This window comes from Oncorhynchus mykiss, chromosome 8, assembly GCF_013265735.2.
Source record: "Oncorhynchus mykiss isolate Arlee chromosome 8, USDA_OmykA_1.1, whole genome shotgun sequence".
Classification (NCBI taxonomy): Eukaryota; Metazoa; Chordata; class Actinopteri; order Salmoniformes; family Salmonidae; genus Oncorhynchus; species Oncorhynchus mykiss.
In genome coordinates, this window is record NC_048572.1 from 8,951,269 (window position 1) to 8,973,894 (window position 22,626).

The following is a 22,626-nucleotide window of genomic DNA, read 5'->3' on the forward strand; positions in this document are numbered from 1 at the left end:
CACCAGACAGACTGGACTTATAAACAAACAAACAAAAACAAACTGTTCAAGTTCAAATTAAAAGATGCAAAATAACTACAACAAATTCTGGGAAATGTTTCAGTTGTGGTTTTGTAAAAGTAACTCTGATTGTATAAGAGAAGGAATGTTATGTTCTGTTAATTACTGAAGTCCCCTTTAAGAATGGAGAACTCTTGGTCATGTGCAGTGTTGTTCTATGTTATTCTGATACTAACTAGTTTTACTAAATGTGAAGCTTCAGTTCAATTTCTTGTATTCAGAGTCTTTCGTATTATATAAATAAGTAATAAGAGCTAAGACACTACATTTACGTTCAAACGGCTCTCCTGTTAAGTAGTGACCTGTGACATATGCCTAGTTTCCTGAAACGGTTCACAAATGTGGAAAAGGGGAAGGGGTCTGAATACTTTCCTGAATGAACTGTATTTAAAAGATCTATATCCGAGTGAAGGGAGTTGTAAAGTAAGAATTGAACGTGTAAATGTTCATTCATAGTCGGAACATAGGGTTTGTACGTTTACAGATCTATTTTAAAGTTTACATTTCATGTTTCACGCATGGCTTTTCTTACAATCCTAACAATTTACATATGGATTTTCTTACATTCTTAACGATATGTATATTCAACCTTTTGGCAGCTATCTTGCTCCATACAAGTGGGGTTCCAGAAAATGCAGAACCGCAGCCACTCCATAAATAATTAATAATTAACGATCTGCTTAACGTGGACATATTTTATGCAGAGTAAACCCTCTCGCTTCACATATCTCTCTACTACTAGTACTACGGGTGACCAAATTCCGTCCAAAAAGAAACGACAACACATAACTGGTTTGCAGGGTCACCGCGAGCTACCGAGTCTTCGGAAATATGGCCCTTTTCTCTTTCTTTGCAGGTTGGATCGGTTATTTGTTTATTTGCCTGCTTGGATTGATTTTCATCGCATTTCTCTGTTTTTGTCTTTACATAAAATATATTCATCTGAAATATGATCACATACCGGGACCACCAAGGGATAGGTGAGTCAGTATGATGTAACTTGAATATTTATTTTAAAATGCTTTAGCTAAATGTTAGTTTCAACTATATTGAGTGGCGACATAACGCATTGGATTTGTTGATAAGGAACTACAGTAGGTGAAAGTTGACCTCAACAGCAGTCAGGGTCGCTGTTTGACCTGTCTTTTTCATTTTCACTAAGTGAAGGTATCACTCATGTCATAACGTTCTTATTTTTCAGTTATTAACCCGTCTCTTGTTCTCCCCCAGTTTTATATTTGGTCATTTACCAACCATTCAGAGGGAGATGAGCAATGATCGAGTTGTCCACGACAAATTCCTGGAATGGTGAGTTGAATGCTATTGAGCAGCAGTAGACATACACGCACGCACGCACGCACGCACACACATACACATTATCAGGTGTTGTTTTTCCTGGGACAATAAAGATCTATTCCATCTTTGACAGGGCTGAGACTTATGGACCGGTCTACCGTATCAACGGTCTGCATGCTGTGATGTTGTGTGTGACCTGTCCTGATACCACCAAGGTAAACCTGTGAAATTACTGTAATTATAATCTCTGATGAACTGACAACGTAAACACCTGACCAAATTAAGCAAGATTTTAGTTCTGGGTTAATCAAGATTAGTGTAATCATACATTTTACCATGTTAATTTCCGAAATGAAAGTGCTGTAAAATAACCCATTACCCCAATTCCCCCTTCAAACCAAACGTACACTTTTATTTGTCTCCACAGGAAGTCCTGATGTCACCGAAGTACCCCAAAGCCCCACTGTTCTACAAGCGTCTCTTCAACCTGTTTGGACAGAGGTGAGTCCTCTGTATAATTAATGTTATCTAAATATACTTCCTACTACTATTTATTGTGTCAATGTTTTGGTTGGTACAAACTCTTTCAACACAAACCCTCCTAATGCTGGTTATTGCATGCGTAGCCTACAGAGCATATAGACATTCAAACAGGACAGCTTGGTCACTGGTCAGTTTATTCAGTCTTAGAGTAAATACTCTGTTGTCCTTCTTCTTCATAGGTTTTTTGGAAATGGCCTGGTCACAGCACAGAATCATGATGAGTGGTACAAACAGCGAAGAATAATGGACCCTGCCTTCAGCAGTCTGTAAGTCACTATAATTGATCAATCGACTCATTGATCACTCCACTGATCAATCCATCCAGCCATCCATCTGTTCATCCATCCATCATTGCTGTGTATTGTTAGGTACCTGCGGGGTCAGATGGGTGCGTTCAACGAGAGGGCAGAGAAGCTGATGGATAAACTGGCGGACATGGCTGACACCAACACAGCTGCCAACATGCAACACATGTTCAACTGTGTGACACTGGATGTCATCACTAAGGTAACGGTCACTTCCTGTTACCCTCAGATCCCCACACTGCCCCTACAATTTATTCTTTCTGTTATAAAGCTACATTTGTTTGTATATCTGACAGTAAAATTGTCATAACAGGCAGTTTTTTGCTTACGACAACTGATAACACACGCATTACCGAAGCAATACACAATTTAGTCTCACCAAGCCAATGTGCTAGCTATAATTAGCATAACTAGAACCAGGAGTTTTACCTTATCATGTTGTAAGATGTTGTCAATCCTCTGTTTTTATCTCATCTGTAGGTGGCGTTTGGAGTGGAGCTGGATCTGCTGAAGGAGAGTGACTCTCCGTTCCCCAACGCTATAGAGATGTGTCTGAAGGGAATGGTCCACTATGTCAGAGACTTCACCTTCCAGGTAAATAATGACACCAAGTATGTTAGTGATGCTTCTCGAGAACGATGGCTTATTGAATTGATCTATTTGAAATCCTACAGTTTCATTAGATAAAATCTTATTTTATAAGAAACTAATACAATTAAAAAAATGTACACTCATGTACAGTTTGTTCTAGTCTCTTGTTTCTATCCTTCCAAGTAGGAAGCCTGTAAGATGTGGCTAAATGCACCATAATGCGTTTTACAGAGTCACATTCCCTAGATGGGAATTAAATAAATGGTCGGATGTCATATTTCTAAAGATGTAGGAGTTTATTTTGATCCTGTTTGCTACAGCAGGAAAATAATCCTGCAGCAACAAAAATGTGAATTATTATGTTGATTATAATTAATTGACATTTTTTGTAGGGGTTGATACATTTTACATCAGGGCATATCAAGTCTGACATTTTTAAGTGGAAATTACAAACTTTACAAGCCTCTTTAAACATTCAATACACACATTTGCATTTCCTGCTGTGCAGGAAAATTCACATAATTAAAAAAGAGTAATCAAATTAAGATCCTACATATGTAGCTCTACCCAAAGAACAAGAAGTTCATCAACGAGGTGAAGAAGTCTTGTCAACTGCTGCGTTCGACAGGCAGACAGTGGATCAACGAGAGGAAAATGGCCGTCCAAAACGGAGAGGACGTTCCAAAAGACATCCTCACACAGATCCTCAAGACGGCTGGCAAAGGCATGTTGTAGTAGCCTGATCCTAGATCTGTTCGTGCCGTCTTGCCAACTCCTGCCACTGTTCAAGTCGGCACAAACATATCTGGGACCAGGCTAACATTGGAAACCTTTTACCTGTCACTCTGCATGTGACTTGCTAAAACAGTGATGTTATTGATGAGGTTCAGTAGCACCAGGGCCAGGTTAATGCAGGGACTTACTGGGGCTTAAGCCCCTGGGCCCAGGGCCATGGGGGGCCCAAGAGGAAGCATAAAAATAAATTATATTTTCAACAAAAAGGGAAATATATACAGTATATATTATTCAGACCCCTTGACTTTTTCCACATTTTGTTACATTACAGCCTTATTCTAAAATTGATTAAATAATTTTTCCCCCTCATCATTCTTCACATAATACCCCATAATGACATCACAATACCCCATAATGATGAAGCAAAAACAGGTTTTTAGAAAATGTTGCTAATTAAAAAAAAATTAAATATCACATTTACATAAGTATTCAGACCCTTTACTCAGAACTTTGTTGAAGCACCTTTGGCAGCAATTACAGCATCAAGTCACCTTGGGTATGACGCTACAAGCTTGGCACACCTATATTTGGGGAGTTTCACCCAGTCTTCTCAGCAGATCCTCTCAATATCTGTTAGGTTGGATGGGGAGCGTCGGTGCACAGGTATTTTCAGGTCTCTCCAGAGATGTTCGATCGGATTCAAGTCTGGACTCTGGCTGGGCCACTTAAGGACATTCAGAGACTTGTCCCGAAGCCACTCCTGCGTTGTCTTGGCTGTGTGCTTATGGTCTTTATCCTTTTGGAAGGTGAACTTTCACCCCAGTCTGATGTACTGAGCGCTCTGTATCAGGTTTTCATCAAGGATCTCTCCGTACTTTGCTCCGTTCATCTTTGCCTCGATCCTGACTAGTCTCCCAGTCCCTGCCGCAGAAAAACATGCTGCCACCACCATGCTTCACCATAGGGATGCTGCCAGGTTTCCTCCAGACGTGATGCTTGGCATTCAGGCCAAATAGTCCAGTCTTGGTTTCATCAGACCAGGGAATCTTGTTTCTCATGGTCTGAGAGTCTTTAGGTGTCTTTTGGAAAACTCCAAGCTGTCATGTGCCTTTTACTGAGGAGTGGCTCCTGTCTGGCCACTCTACCTTAAAGGCCTTATTTGTGGAGTGCTGCAGAGATGACTGTCCTTCTGGAAGGTTCTCCCATCTCCACAGATAAAATATATATATATATATATATATATATATATATATATATATATATATATATATCACCTTTATTTAACCAGGTAGGCCAGTTGAGAACAAGTTCTTATTTACAACTGCGACCTGGCAAAGATAAAGCAAAGCAGTGTGACAAAAAACAACAACACATAGTTAGTTACACATGGAATAAACAAACGTACAATCAATAACAATAGAAAAATATATATACAGTGTGTGCAAACGGAGTAAGGCGGTAAAGCAATAAATATTCCATGGTAGCGAAGTAATTACAATTTAGCAAATTAACACTGGAGTGATAGATGTGCAGATGACGTGCAAGTAGAAATACTGGTCCTTGAAAGAGCAAAAAAAAGTTAATAAAAACAATATGGGGATGAGGTAAGTAGTTGGATGGGCTGTTTACAGATGGGCTGTGTACAGCTGCAGCGATCGGTGAGCTGCTCAGATAGCGGATGCTTAAAGTTAGTGAGGGAGAGAAGTCTCCAACTTCAGTGATTTTTGCAAATCGTTTCAGTCATTGGCAGCAGAGAACTGGAAGGAAAGGCGTCCGAAGAAGGTGTTGGCTTTGGGGTTGACCGGTGAGATATACCTGCTGGAGCGAGTGTTGCGGGTGGGTGTTGTTATGGTGACCAGTGAGCTGAGATAAGGCGGAGCAAAGACTTATAGATGACCTGGAGCCAGTGGGTCTGGCGACAAATATGTAGCGAGGGCCAGCCGACGAGAGCATACAGGTCGTAGTGGTGGGTGGTACATGGGGCTTTGGTGACAAAACGGATGACACTGTGATGGACTGCATCCAATTTGCTGAGTAGAGTGTTGAAGGCTATTTTGTAAATTACATCGCTGAAGTCGAGGATCAGAAGGATAGTCAGTTTTACGAGGGTATGTTTGGCAGCATGAGTGAAGGAGACTGCTGCAAAATAGGTAGTCGATTCTAGATTTCATTTTGGATTGGAGTCTGGAAGGAGTTTACAGTCTAGCCAGACACCTAGGTATTTGTAGTATTCTAAGTCAGAGCCGTCCAGAGTAGTGATATTGGACAGGAGGGCAGGTGCGGGCAGCGATCGGTTGAAGAGCACACATTTAGTTTTGCTTGTATTTAAGAGCAGTTGAAGGCCACGGAAGGAGAGTTGTATGGCATTGAAGCTCGTTTGGAGGTTTGTTAACACAGTGTCCAAAGAAGGGCCAGATGTATACAGAATGGTGTCGTCTGCGTAGAGGTGGATCAAAGAATCAGAGAAGAGATTAAACAGACTAGTGATAGGGGTTGCAACAATGGAGGCAGATGATTTTAGAAAGAGAGGGTCCAGATTATCTAGCCCAGCTGATTTGTACGGGTCCAGGTTTTGCAGCTCTTTCAGAACATCTGCTATCTGGATTTGTGTGAAGGAGAATCTGGGGAGGCTTGGGCAAGTAGCTGCGGGGGGTGTTGAGCTGTTGGCCGGGGTTGGGGTAGCCAGGAGGGAAGCATGGCCAGCCGTAAGAAATGCTTATTGAAATTCTCAATTATCGTGGATTTTTGGTGGTGACAGTGTTTCCTAGCCTCAGTGAAGTGGGCAACTGGGAGGAGGTGCTCTTATTCTCAATGGACTTTACAGTGTCCCTTTTTGGAGTTAGATGCAAGATGCAAATTTCTGTTTGAAAAAGCTAGCCTTTGCTTTCCCAACTGACTGTGTGTATTGGTTCCTAACTTCCCTGAAAAGTTGCATATTGCTGGGACTATTCGATGCTAGTGAAGTACGCCACAGGATGTTTTTGTGCTGGTCGAGGGCAGTCAGGTCTGGAGTGAACCAAGGGCTGTTCTTAATTCAAAACATTTTGAAAGGGGCATGCTTATTTAAGATGGTGAGAAAACTACTTTTAAAGAACAACCAGGCACCCTCTACTAATGGGATGAGGTCAATATCCTTCCAGGATACCTGGGCCAGGTCGATTAGAAAGTGTGAAACAGAAGTGTTTTAGGGAGCGTTTGACAGTGATGAGGGGTGGTCGTTTGACCACGGACCCATAATGGATGCAGGCAATGAGGCAGTGATCGCTGAGATCCTGATTGAAAACAGCAGAGGTGTATTTGGAGGGGAAGTTGGTCAGGATAATATCTATGAGGGTGTCCATGTTTACAGATTTAGGTTTGTACCTGGTGGATTCCTTGATCATTTGTGTGAGATTGAGGGCATCTAGCTTAGATTGTAGGACGTTTGGGGTGTTAAGCATATCCCAATTTAGGTCACCTAGCAGAACGAACTCTGAAGATAAATGGGGGGTAATCAATCCACATATGGTGTCCAGGGCACAGCTGGGAGCTGAGGGGAGTCTATAACAGGCGTCAACAGTGAGAGACTTATTTCTGGAGAAATACATTTTTAAAATTAGAAGCTCAAACTTTTTGGAAATATACCTGGAACGTATGATCGCCTGCAAAGTTCTGTCAAAGTTCTCTCTGCAGTATATTGCAACTCCTAAAGGGAGTGCTCCTAATCTGTTTGTTACCTGTATAAAAGACACCTGTCCACAGAAATCTTTCTGATTGAAAGTGGGTCAAATACTTATTTCCCTCATTAAAATGCAAATACATTTATAAAATTTTTGACATGTGTTTTTCTGGATTTTTTGTAGAGTGAATCTATCAGATTCCAACTCTCCACCATGGCCAAAATGTACAAAAGAGCACTCCAAGGATGTCAGGGACAAGATTGTAGACCTACACAAAGCTGGAATGGGCTACAAGACCATCACCAAGCAGCTTGGTGAGAAGGTGACAACAGTTGGTGCGATTGTTCGCAAATGGAAGAAACACAAAAGAACTGTCAATCTCCCTCGGCCTGGGGCTCCATGCAAGATCTCACCTTGTGGAGTTGCAATGATCATGAGAACGGTGAGGAATCAGCCCAGAACTACACGGGAGGATCTTGTCAATGATCTCAAGGCAGCTGGGACCATAGTCACCAAGAAAACAATTGGTAACACACTACGCCGTGAAGGACTGAAATCCTGCAGCGCCCGCAAGGTCCCCCTGCTCAAGAAAGCACATACATGCCCATCTGAAGTTTGCCAATTAACATCTGAATGATTCAGAGGACAACTGGGTGAAAGTGTTGTGGTCAGATGAGACCAAAATGGAGCTCTTTGGCATCAACTCAACTCGCCGTGTTTGGAGGAGGAGGAATGCTGTCTATGACCCCAAGAACACCATCCCCACCGTCAAACATGGAGGTGGAAACATATTTGGCTGTGAATGTACCATCAACGAGCTTATGCTTTCTACGTATTCCCCAAGGTGTCTACAGCATTGTGACGTAGTTTTACGCATTTCTGTTGAAGAATAGCCTTAGGCGGCCACATTGAGTAAGTGGTCACATGGTGGCTCCGAGAGAGATTCTTGCGTAAAATACAGAGGTAGCCATTACTCCAATCGGTCCTATTGAAAAACGAATTGTCCCGACGGATATATTATCGAATAGATATTAGAAAAACACCTTGAGAATGGATTCTAAACAACGTTTGCCATGTTTCTGTCGATATTACGGAGCTAATTTGGAATATTTTTCGGCGTTGTGGTGACCGCAATTCCCGGGCGATTTCTCAGCCAAACGTGAAAAACAAATGGAGCTGTTTCGCCTACAAAAATAATATTTTGGGAAAAAATGAACTTTGGCTATCTACCTGGGAGTCTCGTGAGTGAAAACATCTGAAGTTCATCAAAGGTAAACGATTTAATTTGATTGTTTTTCTGATTTCGTGACAAGGTTGCCTGCTGCTAGCAAGGCATAATGCGATGCTAGGCTATCGATAAACTTACACAAATGCTTGTCTAGCTTTGGCTGTAAGGCATATTTTGAAAATCTGAGATGACAGGGTGATTAACAAAAGGCTAAACTGTGTCTCAATATATTTAATTTGTGATTTTCATGAATAGGAATATTTTCTAGGGACATTTATGTCCGTTGCGTTATGCTAATTATTGTCAGGCGATGATTACGCTCCCGCATGCGGTTTTGGGAATATCAAGAGGTGTTAAGGTCCTGGAGTGGCCTAGCCAGTCTCCAGACCTTAATCCCATAGAAAATCTGTGAAGGGAGCTGAAGGTTCGAGTTGCCAAACGTCAGCCTCAAAACCTTAATGACTTGGAGAAGATCTGCAAAGAGGAGTGGGACAAAATCCCTTCCGAGATGTGTGCAAACCTGGTGGAAAACTACAAGAAACGTCTGACCTCTGTGATTGCCACAAGGGTTTTGCCACCAAGTACTAAGTTATGTTTTGCAGAAGGGTCAAATACTTATTTCCCTAATTAAAATGCAAATCAAGTAATAACATTTTTGACAGGCGTTTTTATGGATTTTTTTTTAAAGTGGGCAAACGCACAAAATCAGCAGGGGATCAAATACTTTTTTCCCTCACTGTATATGATGAACAGAGAGGAGCAGTGGCGTAAAAGAGGGGTTGGCGGGAGGTGGGTGGCACACAATGCAGATAGCCCGGTTAGCCAGTGTGCGGGAGCACTGGTTTGTTGGCTCAATTGAGGTAGTATGTACATGAATGTATAGTTAGTGACTATACATATATGATCAACAGAGAGTAGCAGCAGCGTAAAAAGAGGGGTTGGGGAAATAGTCCGGGTAGCCATTTGATTACCTGTTCAGGTGTCTTATGGCTTGGGGGTAAAAACTGTTGAAACTGTTTAAAGGAAATGAAAATTCTCCAACTGTTTCCCGGACCAGTCAAGTCAGTAACTGCAAGATCTCATGCTTGCTTTGTACAGTGGAATGAAATGACCAATAAATTGATTTGGATGAAGCCTTTTTGTCCTAGACTTGGCACTCCAGTACCGCTTGCCATGCAGTAGTAGAGAGAACAGTCTATGACTGGGGTGGCTGGGGTCTTTGACAATTTTCAGGGCATTCCTCTGACATCACCTGGTGTAGAGGTCCTGGGTGGCAGGCAGCTTAGCCCCAGTGATGTACTGGGCCGTACGCACTACCCTCTGTAGTGCCTTGCAGTCAGAGGCCGAGCAATTTCCGTACCAGGCAGTGATGCAACCAGTCAGGATGCAGACCGGTAGCAGAAGCGTCTTCAACGACGTCCGGCAGAGGCCGGTTGAAGGCACAATGTACGGGATTACGTCGGCAGACCAGTCGTGATTTATCGGCTGGGCTCCGTGTCAACAAAGGGTCCAGGCCAATTGGCAAAAGAGGTATTGTAGCTGGAGTAGTTTTGTTTGCAAGCTAGATGAACTCAAGAGCGAAATTCAGAGTCACCTCCCTGACCAAGGCCCTTTTCCAGCGATTGATCAGTTTGGCCGGGCGGCCAGCTCTAAAAACAATCTTGGTGGTTCTAAACTTCTTCCATTTAATAATGATGGAGGCCACTGTGTTTTTTGGGGACCTTCAATGCTGCTGAAATGTTTTGGAACCCTTCCCCAGATCTATGGGCAATTCCTTCGACCTCATGGCTTGTTTTTTACTCTGACATGCACTGTCAACTGTGGGACCTTTATATAGACAGTTGTGTGCCTTTCCAAATTATGTCCAATCAATTGAATTTAACACAAGCGAACTCCAATGAAGTTATAGAAACATCTCAAGGATGATCAATGGTAACAGGATACATCTGAGCTCAATTCTGAGTCTAATAGCAAAGGGTCTGAATACTTATGTAAATAAGCTATTTCTGTTTTATTTTTAATACATTTACAAAATGTTCAAAAAATCTGTTTTTGCTTTCTTTTCTTTTTACAATTTTCTACATTGTAGAATAATAGTGAAGACATCAGAACTACATAATAGCACATATGGAATCATGTGATAACCAAACAAGTGTCACCACCCTTTGCCTTGATGACAGCTTTGCAAGATCTTGGCATTCTCTCAACCAGCTTCATTAACTAGTGTCATGGTGCTACGTAACACCAGAAGATTGTGGAAAAGGATAGATGCCCACAAAGAACATTGGGAAACAGTTGTTGTCTGGACTATCATGAAATGGGAATACTGTATATTATCAATTTATGACCTGTTGTAAAGTCATAAAACTTGTGGTGTGAGAGCAGGGGGAGCCACGATATACACCCCAAAGGGCCATGTCGTGACATTAGTCACCTGAAATGCATTTCTATTAACAGGTGTGCTTTGTTAATTTGTGTCGTGACAAGGTAGGGGTGGTATACAGAAGATAGCCATGTTTGGTAAAAGACCAAGTCCATATTATGGCAAGAACAGCTCAAATAAGCATAGATAAATGACAGTTCATCATTACTTTAAGACATGAAGGTCAGTGGACCGGTGGAAATCTGTCCTTTGGTCTGATGAGTCCAAATTTGAGATTTTTTGGTTCCAACTACCGTTAGTTTGTGAAATGCTGATTAAGAAAATGGATAATCTTCGCATGTGTGGTTTCCACCGTGAAGCATGGAGGAGGAGGTGTGGTGGTGCTTTGCTGATGACACTGTCTGTGGTTTATTTAGAATTCAAGGCACACTTTGCACAATGCCAAGAGTGTGCAAAGCTTCATAAAGGCAAAGGGCAGCTATTTTGAAGAATCTAAAATATTAAATGTATTTTGATTTGTTTAACACTTTTTTGGTTACTACATGATTCTATATGTGTTATTTCATACTTTTGATGTCTTCACTATTATTCTACAATATTGAAAATAGTAAAAATAAAGAAAAACCCTTGAATGAGTAGTTGTGTCCAAACTTTTGACTGGTACTGTATATAGTTTTGATAGATTTTATATATATATAGAGATTTTAGATTTTTTTTCACTGAAACCGCCAACCACATGAGGATTCAGGAGCTCTCAATGAGTATAGACAGCCTGCTGCTGCCTGCAGCCGCTCTGAGCTCTCAATGAGTATAGACAGCCTGCTGCCGCTCTGAGCCCTCAATGAGTATAGACAGCCTGCTGCTGCCTGCAGCCGTTCTGAGCTCTCAATGAGTATAGGTAGCCTGCTGCCGCTCTGAGCCCTCAATGAGTATAGACAGCCTGCTGCTGCCTGCAGCCGTTCTGAGCACTCAATGAGTATAGGTAGCCTGCTGCCGCTCTGAGCACTCAATGAGTATAGACATCCTGCTGCCGCTCTGAGCTCTCAATGAGTATAGACATCCTGCTGCCGCTCTGAGCACTCAATGAGTATAGACATCCTGCTGCCGCTCTGAGCTCTCAATGAGTATAGACATCCTGCTGCCGCTCTGAGCCCTCAATGAGTATAGACAGCCTGCTGCCGCTCTGAGCCCTCAATGAGTATAGACAGCCTGCTGCCGCTCTGAGCCCTCAATGAGTATAGACAGCCTGCTGCCGCTCTGAGCTCTCAATGAGTATAGACAGCCTGCTGCCGCTCTGAGCCCTCAATGAGTATAGACAGCCTGCTGCCGCTCTGAGCCCTCAATGAGTATAGACAGCCTGCTGCCGCTCTGAGCCCTCAATGAGTATAGACAGCCTGCTGCCGCTCTGAGCTCTCAATGAGTATAGACAGCCTGCTGCCGCTCTGAGCTCTCAATGAGTATAGACAGCCTGCTGCAGCCTGCTGCCGCTCTGCTAATTGTCAGATGAGAGGTGGTAGGGTGGGGGGGGGGGTAACTGGGGGGCCCTGCCTTAATTGGATAACTGATTAATACAAAAAAAATGAAATAAGCTGCAAGCCTAAGCCCATACATAAGGCAAATTAAATTAAATTAAATGTAAAGGTTATTTTTTGATCCAACCACAGGACGCTGCTTTCAATGTTTAAAATACTCCAGAGAGCATAATTTAGCCGCAGAGTATCAATATTTTAAACACAATTGATTTGGGTAAAAAATGTATTACAAGCACATACAAGGAAACACTAACTTAAAAGTCTGTTTGGCACGGGGCCTATGAGTTCTTAATCGGGCCCTGAGTAGCACTATTGTCTCAATGCTGTAAACTGATATATTTCCATAATTTCAGAGGAAAACATAGCAAACGATGATGAGGAGCTTATGCTGGACAACTTTGTGACGTTCTTCATTGCGGGTACGTCTCCCTGAATCAAGCGCTATTCTTTCTTTTATTCCATTTTAGTAATATAGGCTTTCCCACACAATTGAAGTTTGAAGAAACAAAAGTGACAGTGCTTTTGTTGTTTCAATCTTGACAGGGCAAGAGACAACAGCCAATCAACTAGCTTTTGCCGTCATGGAACTGGGAAGGCTGCCAGAGATACTGACAAAGTAGGTGTCACGCCCTGATCTATTTCACCTGTCCTTGTGATTGTCTCCACCCCCTCCAGGTGTCGCTTATTTTCCCCAGTGTATTTATCCCTGTGTTTCCTGTCTCTCTGTGCTAGTTCGTACTATCAAGGCACAAGGCGTGACCAACATGCAGACACAGGAGGCAGATGGTTGCAGTCTTACAATGTTAATTCATCCAAAGGGGTAGGCAAGAGAATGGTTATGGACAGGCAAAAAGGTCAAAACCAGATCAGAGTCCAGGAGGTACAGAGTGGCAGACAGGCTCGTGGTCAAGGCAGGCAGAATGGTCAGGCAGGCGGGTACAAAGTCCAAAAACAAGCAAGGGTCAAAACCGGGAGGACAAGAAAAAGGAGAATAGGAAAAACGCTGGCTGACTTGGAAACATACAAGACGAACTGGCACAGATAGACAGGTAACACAGGGATAAATACACTGGGGAAAATAAGCGACACCTGGAGGGGGTGGAGACAATCACAAGGACAGGTGAAACAAGTTTGGGGAGAAGAATGGGCGGCCTTGGAGAACCGGTCAACTACCGTCAACTACCGTTAGAATGACAGTGTTGCCATCAGACGGAGGGAGCCTAGTGACAATGTCCAGAGATATGAGACCAGGGATGATGAGGAACCGGTAGTGGCTGCAGGAGGCCAGAAGAAGCTTGCCGTGGAGTCTTGTTTTGAGCACACACAGTGCATGCGTTGACAAAGGCAGAGACGTCAGGGACCATTGTCGGCCACCAGGAACATTGTCGAAGGAAGACTAGTGTACGACGGGGTCCTGGAAGACAGGTCAGCCTGGAGGAATGAGCCCATTCCAGGACCTGGGATTAGGGACAAACAGCCAGTTATCCGGGGCCCCCTTCAGGTCCAGGTTGGGAGCGTTGCGCCTCGCGAACCAGGTTCTCAATACCCCAATCCACAGTGGCAGCAAGGCATGAGGTAGGGAGAATGGTTTTGGAAGTCGAGGGTGTGGCAGAGGAACTGTATAGGCAGGAGAGAGCATCAGGCTTCACATTTTTAGACCCAGGACGGTAGGAAATGGTAAAGTTGAATCTGATAAACAGGAGGACCCACCTGGCCTGCCTTGAGTTGAGGCTCTTTGCTGAACGGAGATATTTCAAGTTATGGTCGGTCCAAACCAGGAATGGCTGTTCTGCTCCTTCCAGCCAGTGCCTCCACTCCTCCAATGTCATCTTCACCGCCAGGAGTTCTCGGTTGTCAACATCATAGTTCCTCTCAGCAGGATGGCACAGGGATGAAGCTTCTGGTCCTGGGCAGATCGCTGGGACAGGATGGCCCCCACTCCAATATCCGAAGCATCCACTTCCACCACAAATTGACACGAGGGGTCTGGGTGGATGAGGATGGGTGCTGTTGTGAACTGATGCTTCAGGTCCACAAAGGCTTTGTCGACAGCTGGAGACCATTTGAACGGTACCTTGGGGGAGGTGAGTGCCGACAGGGGGGCCGCCAGGGTGCTGTAATCCCAAGTGAAACGGAGGTAGAAGTTTGCAAACCCAAGAAACCGTTGCAACTGCACTCTGGACGTTGGTTGAGACCAATCCACCACTGCTTTCACCACTGATTTGAACTCACACTTCTCGGCTTTCACGAACAATTGGTTCTCCAGGAGGCGCTGAAGGACCTGTCTGACATGGAGTACATGTTCTTGGGCAGATCGGGTATAAAACAGGACGTCGTCCAGGTAGTCGAACACAAACCGGTTTAGCATGTCCCGAAGGCAAAGGCAAATGGTCAGGCACTCAAACTTCTCATCTCTGCCATGAATTCCTCCAAATGACCGCAAATGGCAGATTGTTGTTCCCAAACTGCCGTAGTCCGGGGGAGCGCCCTTCCCGACATTAGCGTAATTATGTGCGCTATTTTCGATCGTTCTGAAGAAAACGAAGATGGCTGTAGCTAAAAAATAAGCGAGCACTGAGAAAGAAATCCTGGTACCTGCTGGGTTTCCCCGAATATCGCTCTGGAGGAGTTAAGCGGGGTTCACGGGGAGTCGGGAGAGGCTGTACAATCTCACCACAGATAGGGAAAAAAATTACTGGGTGATTGGGGTTTTTCAAAGGTGCCAGACAGTCTGAGCTAACACCCTGATTTGCTCCATAATAGCCTTTAACCCATGGTCATGGCTTTCCGTCAAGGAACTGAGCCCTTCCAAAAGGACCTGGAGCAACTCCTAATGTCTCCCAATGGTGGCTTGGCAGAGCTGGTCCATGTCTGCTGGGTCTGTCATGGCCAGTTCGTACCATCAAGGCACAAGGCAAGACCCAAATGCAGACACAGGAGGCAGATGATTGGAGTCTTAAAATGTTTATTAATCCAAAGGGGTAGGCAAGAGAATGGTCGTGGAAAGGCAAAAAGGCCAAAACCAGATCAGAGTCCTGGAGGTACAGAGTGGCAGACAGGCTTGTGGTCAAGGCAGGCAGAATGGTCAGGCAGGCGGGTACAAAGTCCAGAAACAGGCAAGGGTCAAAACCGGGAGGACTAGAAAAAGGAAAATGCAAAAAGCAGGAGAAAGGGAAAACCGCTGGTTGACTTGGAAACATACAAGATGAACTGGCACAGAGAAACACGAAACACAGGGATAAATACACTGGGGAAAATAAGCAACACCTGGAGGGGGTGGAGACAATCACAAGGACAGGTGAAACAGATCAGGGCGTGACAGTAGGACTTGTTTTCATAATTTATATATTGGTTATTGATAATTTCTGTAATAAAAACAGGTTGGTTGAGTTTGTGAGTGTCTCTGACCTCTCTAGGGTGAGGCAGGAAGTGGATGACGTCCTCGGGATGAAACAGGAAATCAACTTCGACGACCTGGGGAAAATGACCTACCTGTCTCAGGTAAATGATCTACCTGTCCCATGTAAATTTTGTGTTGTCTTGACATTACTAATTACTAGCACGATTTCATACTAAAAAAAGCTAGAAGCAGAGCGGCCATTTCTGTCGGTGCCATCTCAACTATACTTGTACTATATTAACTGCAGTTAACTGTGTGACCAACTGGATGTAAACCCGGTTCGTCTGAATGCTACAAGACTGTTTTAGCCGGCTGAGCTAAAGCCTATTACATCCCACTGGGCAACAACTGGTTCAGTCGACATTGTTTCCACGTCATTTCAACTAAAAAACATCTATGCGATAACGTTGAATCAATGTGGAAAACCGATTGGATTTGCAAAAAGACTGAAGGCCATTTCGTCTTTTTGCACCCAACTTCTAACCTAAATCCAATGACATGGTGAAATGTTTTGTTGATTTCACGTTTAATTAATGTTGACAACTAAATCAAATATAAATCAAAAACTAGACGTTGAATTGATGTCTGTGCCCAGTGGGATGTACCTCAGGGAGCTAACGCAAGTGTTCAAGTCTCGGGTCACGTAACTCTTCACATCGTCAATTAATCAGCATGTTGTGTTTGATTCATATCATCTCCCCCCCCCCGTCAGGTTTTGAAGGAGACTCTAAGGTTGTACCCTACAGCACCAGGCACTTCTCGTTTCATCCCCAACGACATCGTCATCAACGGCATCCCCATCCCTGCAGGAGTCACATGCGTCGTGAGTAGTCACCTCAAAAACAATGTGGAGGAGTGACGACTGTTGTATGATAATATCTCTAAGTTTAGTTGTGGTGTCAACATGTGATACGCTGTGGTACCTCAATGTGGTAAAGTAATGAAGTATCCTTGTCTAAGCCAGTGTGGCTCATACCTCAATGTGGTAAAGGAATTAAGTATCCTTGTCTAAGCCAGTGTGGCTCATACCTCAATGTGGTAAAGGAATGAAGTATCCTTGTCTAAACCAGTGTGGCTCATACATCAATGTGGTAAAGGAATGAAGTATCCTTGTCTAAGCCAGTGTGGCTCATACCTCAATGTGGTAAAGGAATGAAGTATCCTTGTCTAAGCCAGTATGGCTCATACCTCAATGTGGTAAATTAATGAAGTATCCTTGTCTAAGCCAGTGTGGCTCATACATCAATGTGGTAAAGGAATGAAGCATCCTTGTCTAAGCCAGTGTGGCTCATACATCAATGTAGTAAAGTAATGAAGTATCCTTGTCTAAGCCAGTGTGGCTCATACATCAATGTGGTAAAGGAATGAAGTATCCTTGTCTAAGCCAGTGTGGCTCATACATCAATGTGGTAAAGGAATGAAGTATCCTTGTCTAAGCCAGTGTGGCTCATACATCAATGTGGTAAAGTAATGAAGTATCCTTGTCTAAGCCAGTGTGGCTCATACATCAATGTGGTAAAGGAATGGAGTATCCTTGTCTAAGCCAGTGTGGCTCATACCTCAATGTGGTAAAGGAATGAAGTATCCTTGTCTAAGCCAGTGTGGCTCATACATCAATGTGGTAAAGGAATGAAGTATCCTTGTCTAAGCCAGTGTGGCTCATACATCAATGTGGTAAAGTAATGAAGTATCCTTATCTAAGCCAGTGTGGCTCATACATCAATGTGGTAAAGGAATGGAGTATCCTTGTCTAAGCCAGTGTGGCTCATACATCAATGTGGTAAAGGAATGAAGTATCATTGTCTAAGCCAGTGTGGCTCATACATCAATGTGGTAAAGGAATGAAGTATCCTTGTCTAAGCCAGTATGGCTCATACCTCAATGTGGTAAAGTAATGAAGTATCCTTGTCTAAGCCAGTGTGGCTCATACCTCAATGTGGTAAAGGAATGAAGTATCCTTGTCTAAGCCAGTGTGGCTCATACCTCAATGTGGTAAAGGAATGAAGTATCCTTGTCTAAGCCAGTGTGGCTCATACCTCAATGTAGTAAAGTAATGAAGTATCCTTGTCTAAGCCAGTATGGCTCATACCTCAATGTAGTAAAGGAATGAAGTATCCTTGTCTAAGCCAGTATGGCTCATACCTCAATGTAGTAAAGTATGTAAACATAACATTTCTCAAAACACCATGATTGTGTAATAAAATTATGACAGGTAGGTAGGTGTGTTTTGAATGTCACCAATGTAAATGTTTTAATACCAAAGCCCCATATACTACCCACCACTGCGACCTGTACGCTCTCGTTGGCTTCATACTCGTCGCCAAACCCAATGGCTCCAGGTCATCTACAAGACCCTGCTAGGTAAAGTCCCCCCTTATCTCAGCTCGCTGGTCACCATAGCAGTACCCACCAGTAGCACACGCTCCAGCAGGTATATCTCTTTGGTCACCCCCAAAACCAATTGTTCCTTTGGCTGCCTCTCCTTCCAGTTCTCTGCTGCAACGACTGGAACGAACTACAAAATTCTCTGAAACTGGAAACACTTATCTCCCTCACTAGCTTTAAGCACCAGCTGTCAGAGCAGCTCACAGATTACTGCACCTGTACATAGCCCATCTATAATTTAGCCCAAACAACTACCTCTTTCCCTACTGTATTTTATTTATTTATTTATTTTGCTCCATTGCACCCCATTATTTCTATCTCTACTTTGCACATTCTTCCACTGCAAATCTACCATTCCAGTGTTTTACTTGCTATATTGTATTTACTTCGCCACCATGGCCTTTTTTTGCCTTTACCTCCCTTATCTCACCTCTTATTTTTCTACTGTTTTATTGACGGTATGTTTGTTTTATTCCATGTGTAACTCTGTGTTGTATGTGTGGAACTGCTTTGCTTTATCTTGGCCAGGTCGCAATTATAAATGAGAACTTGTTCTCAACTTGCCTACCTGGTTAAATAAAGGTGAAATCAATATAAAATAAAAATACACAGAATGTGTTTTAAAACAGAATTGTAGGAACTCCAAAGTGTTTTTTCAAGTGCTTGAGGCGTCACTACAGACCCGGGTTTGATCCCGGGCTGTGTCGCTGCCGGCCATGACCGGGAGACCCATGAGGCAGCGCATAATTGGTCCAGCATCGTCAGGGGAGGGTTTGGCCGGCCGGAATGTTCTTGTCCCATTGCGCTCTAGCGACTACTGTGGCTGGCCGGGCGCATGCACGCATGACACGGTCGCCAGTTGTATGGTGTTTCCTCCGACACATTGGTGTGGTTGGCTTCCGGGTTAAGCAAGCAGTGTGTCAAGAAGCAGTGCGGCTTGGCAGGGTCATGTTTCGGAGGACTGATGGGTCTCGACCTAAGCCTCTCCCGAGTCCGTACAGTTGTTGCAGCGATGGGACAAGACTGTAACTACCAATTGGGGAGAAAAAGGGGTAAAAAGTTAATAATAAATAAAAAATACATGATACATTTAGTTGATATTTTACCCACTCGGCCACACTGTAAAAATGATTCTGGGCTGAATTGAAATTGAATCTAAAAAACTACCAACTTAAATATATATTTAATAAAAATGAAAGCAAGTTGTGCAGAGCCTGTGGTCTAAAGGTAACACACCTGGTTTAGACAGGTCACCCCTTGCCCAACCCTTCAATCTGTTTCTCCCACCTGTCTGTATCCCCTCTGTCATTTCAGAAATGTCTCAATAGAGGAAAAATACCCCAAAAATGTATGCAAGTTATTTCTATGATTTGTTAATTTCATTTTACCAAAGAAGCGTAAATCCAATTTAATGAACAACTAATCCACCTGGACTATTTACATTGACCCCCCCCCCCCCCCCCCCCCCCTTGTTTTTACGCTGCTCCTTGCTGTTTACTATCTGTGCATTGTCACTTAGAAATGACCTTAACTAACCTGTACCCCCGCACATTGACTCAGTAGCCCTACCTTACCCCCTGCATATAGCCTCCACATTGACTCAGTAGCCTTACCTTACCCCCTGCATATAGCCTCCCTCGTTATTGTTATGTATTATTTATTGTGTTAATGTTAGATTGATTTGATTAATTTTACTTAAGTTTATTTAGTAAATAGCACTTTCTTAAAACTGCATTGTTGGTTATTAAGGGCTTGTAAGTAAGCATTTCACGGTAAGGACTACACCTGTAGTATTCGGCGCATGTGACAAATTTGATTTGATTTAATATGTTACTCAAAATTTAAGCATCTTTTATGAGGATAACCAAAGTGAGAGACAATATATTGATTGAACCCATTGGAAGTCTTTGGTTTTAATCACCTTTCATTTATATTGAAGCGTGACTCTGTTTTTAGAGGATTGTGGGTAATTCAACATTTTTAGACTATGATTCTTTCACAATGTTGTGTACATGTTTGAAGAAGGAAGACTGTGTTTCTATATGGGTATTAAGCAGTTTGTTGTGTAATGGATCATGATGAACGGATATCAAAACTGTCAGGCATTTTGACGTTCAATGAGGACAGCGCCCATTCCCACATTCACGAGTTTCAGTGGAAGAGGCAACTGCAGAGTCCTCGGTTCTTGCAGTTCAACCTCCAGTTACTGCTGGTGGTTTGAACACTGTGCTTGACAATGCCTGCCAAAATGGTATGCAGTATCATAGTAAATGATCAAATACATAACACAATGTTAAACATTAAGACACCAGATAAAGGGATCTGATTCTGCACTAGACAGAACTCGAAACACCAAAGTAGTGTGTTCAACCTGTTCTGTTAGTGCTCCCAGTCCCTGGCAAGGTGTTGCACAATATTTGATTTAGTGGTGTTACAACACACCGTGTCATGTTTCAAAACAAATCAGGATGATGTGTTTTGTCTCCTTCAAGTTGGTGGCAGCTCAGTTAACACTAGTTTACGTGTTACAATTCCCTTCATTTTAACAGTGTAGTCAACACCTCTGCACTCATTTCCTAAACTGTCTTAAATCTTTTGTTTTCCTCTATCTTGTCTGTCTACAGTTCAATTCGTATATCTGTGGAAGGTTGGATAAGTTCTTTGAGGACCCGCTGAAGTTTGACCCAGAGAGGTTCCATCCAGACGCTGCCAAGTAAGTCACACGATAGGTTTTCATTGTTTTTTTGTTTCTTTACAACATTTGAATTGATTAAAGCAGAACTGAACTCGAGAATCAATTTATCTCGTTGAAAACGGCATATGCTACATTGATATTAGCCAGAAACATTTCTTCCTGTGCCAAAATTGACTAAAAAGTGCAAGTAGGTTAATTTTGCTAATAAAGTCTGTATCATCCAAAAAGGAGTTTTGTGAGTTTTGTGTACAACAGTTCATCATTACTTACATGGTGGTTGGGTTTTGATTTCGCCCACTAACACGGGAGAAACAGCTGCGGTGATTGTGCTCTATCCGATGGTACGGCACAACACACAGACAGTGAGACAGACCTGGCCTGCAGCGCAGGGGATCAGACTTTGTTTACATGAGACAACAAGTTATGCATTTTATACTGCACCAAACAACTTAGCTATATGTAAAATTGCCGGACTAAAACCTTGTTGACAAAAATGCCCTAATTAATAACAGCTTTCTTGAGTTATCTTAGATTAATTCAGACTATTTTGAGGACACACCCACCTAATTTCTCTTAATGAGCAACAGAAAAATCTGTGCGTTCAGTCACTCTTTAAGAGCTAACCGACATGTTGTGTTTGTTTCTGTCCTGAAGACCCTATTACTGCTACTACCCCTTCGCCCTGGGACCACGCTCATGTCTGGGACAGAGCTTCGCACAGGTGAACACACTGTCCGTATGAAATACATTGAAACAACTTTATTTGGGATTGTTCTCTGCTGATCCTATTATCCATCCTAGTTAGATTACTCCTGGACTTCTGCCTCCATTATATACTTTGTTTTATAGTTGAGCACACCAGATTTGTCATCCTGTAAAGAGATCTGTTGTTCACAGATGGAGGCCAAGGTAGTGATGGCCAAGCTGCTCCAGAGGTTTGACTTCAGCCTGCTGCCTGGCCAGTCCTTTGACATCCTGGACACTGGGTCTTTGAGACCAAAGAGTGGAGTGGTGTGTAACATCAGACACAGAGGACAGACACCCGCAGCCTGACCTGACTGGGACCTGAACATGACTAGCACTTCTCTATAACATACTTGTCTTATTTCTTATACTTCCTAGTGGAGCAAATTACCCTTTTCTTTCAATGAAGCACCTTATTCAAATATCTAGCTATTTTTAATGAAAATGGATTTTGAACAATTGTTTATTCTTTTTATCAATGATGAAATAATATCTTAAATATGATGGTTCTATGTGATGAAGAGTTACTAGGACAGACTTGACATAGGAGTGTTTGTATTTGTGCCGGTTCCATGTTGTTAATTTACCCTTATCATGTAGTTACTATGCAGTATACCATTTATCACATAATATAAAGAGATTTATAAAGTATATATTAACTTCTTTGATGAACTTCCTAACCAACATTACCACCGTGCCTCTGTTGGAGTGAATTTACTATATTTTAATAAAATAATTGACCAAACATCACTGAGCTCCAGAAGATTAGAATACTTTTATCCACAAGGTGTCGCTGTGAACCTGCAGACAAACCAAGAACACTCATTCTCATGTTTTGTCTCTTGTTTACACCCAGAAGACCTTGCTTTTTTCAATTTCGACTGAAATGACTGCAACACTCAACAAAGAGCTGCAGTTTGTTTCAGAGTGGGTGGCAAGGAATAAGTTAGCCCTAAATATTTCTAAAACGAAAAGCATTGTATTTGGAACAAAACACTCACTAAACCTGAACTAAATCTTGTACTAAATTATGTGGAAATTGAGCACGTTGAGATGACTAAACTGCTTGG

The 22,626-nt window shown here is 42.8% G+C and overlaps 1 protein-coding gene across 2 annotated transcripts; it reads left to right on the plus strand.

The window, feature by feature from the left end:
* The first annotated feature begins 707 nt into the window (after window positions 1-707).
* LOC110529324 (cholesterol 24-hydroxylase) lies at window positions 708-22,301 on the plus strand. 2 transcript variants are annotated; one of them, XM_036984680.1, is made up of 15 exons: window positions 721-1,040; window positions 1,291-1,368; window positions 1,490-1,571; window positions 1,784-1,857; window positions 2,079-2,165; window positions 2,268-2,406; window positions 2,685-2,798; window positions 3,357-3,519; window positions 12,686-12,751; window positions 12,876-12,948; window positions 15,749-15,833; window positions 16,445-16,555; window positions 20,742-20,830; window positions 21,467-21,533; window positions 21,710-22,301. In XM_036984680.1, the coding sequence occupies exons 1-15, from the start codon at window positions 892-894 to the stop codon at window positions 21,863-21,865; spliced, it is 1,533 nt and encodes a 510-aa protein (XP_036840575.1). In that variant the 5' UTR covers window positions 721-891; the 3' UTR covers window positions 21,866-22,301. The 2 variants fall into 2 exon arrangements, with proteins under 2 accessions (XP_036840576.1, XP_036840575.1); XM_036984681.1 differs by lacking the exon at window positions 20,742-20,830 and having other exon boundaries at window positions 708-1,040.
* Window positions 22,302-22,626: the final 325 nt, after the last annotated feature.

Bases quoted from the DNA above. Each gene is read 5' to 3' on its own strand.
- LOC110529324 (XM_036984680.1), top strand. From the start codon at position 892: ATGGCCCTTTTCTCTTTCTTTGCAGGTTGGATCGGTTATTTGTTTATT. The intron at 1,858-2,078 runs GTGAGTCCTCTG...TCTTCTTCATAG, and splicing joins TTCAACCTGTTTGGACAGAG to GTTTTTTGGAAATGGCCTGG. The intron at 16,556-20,741 runs GTGAGTAGTCAC...GTCTGTCTACAG, and splicing joins CTGCAGGAGTCACATGCGTC to TTCAATTCGTATATCTGTGG.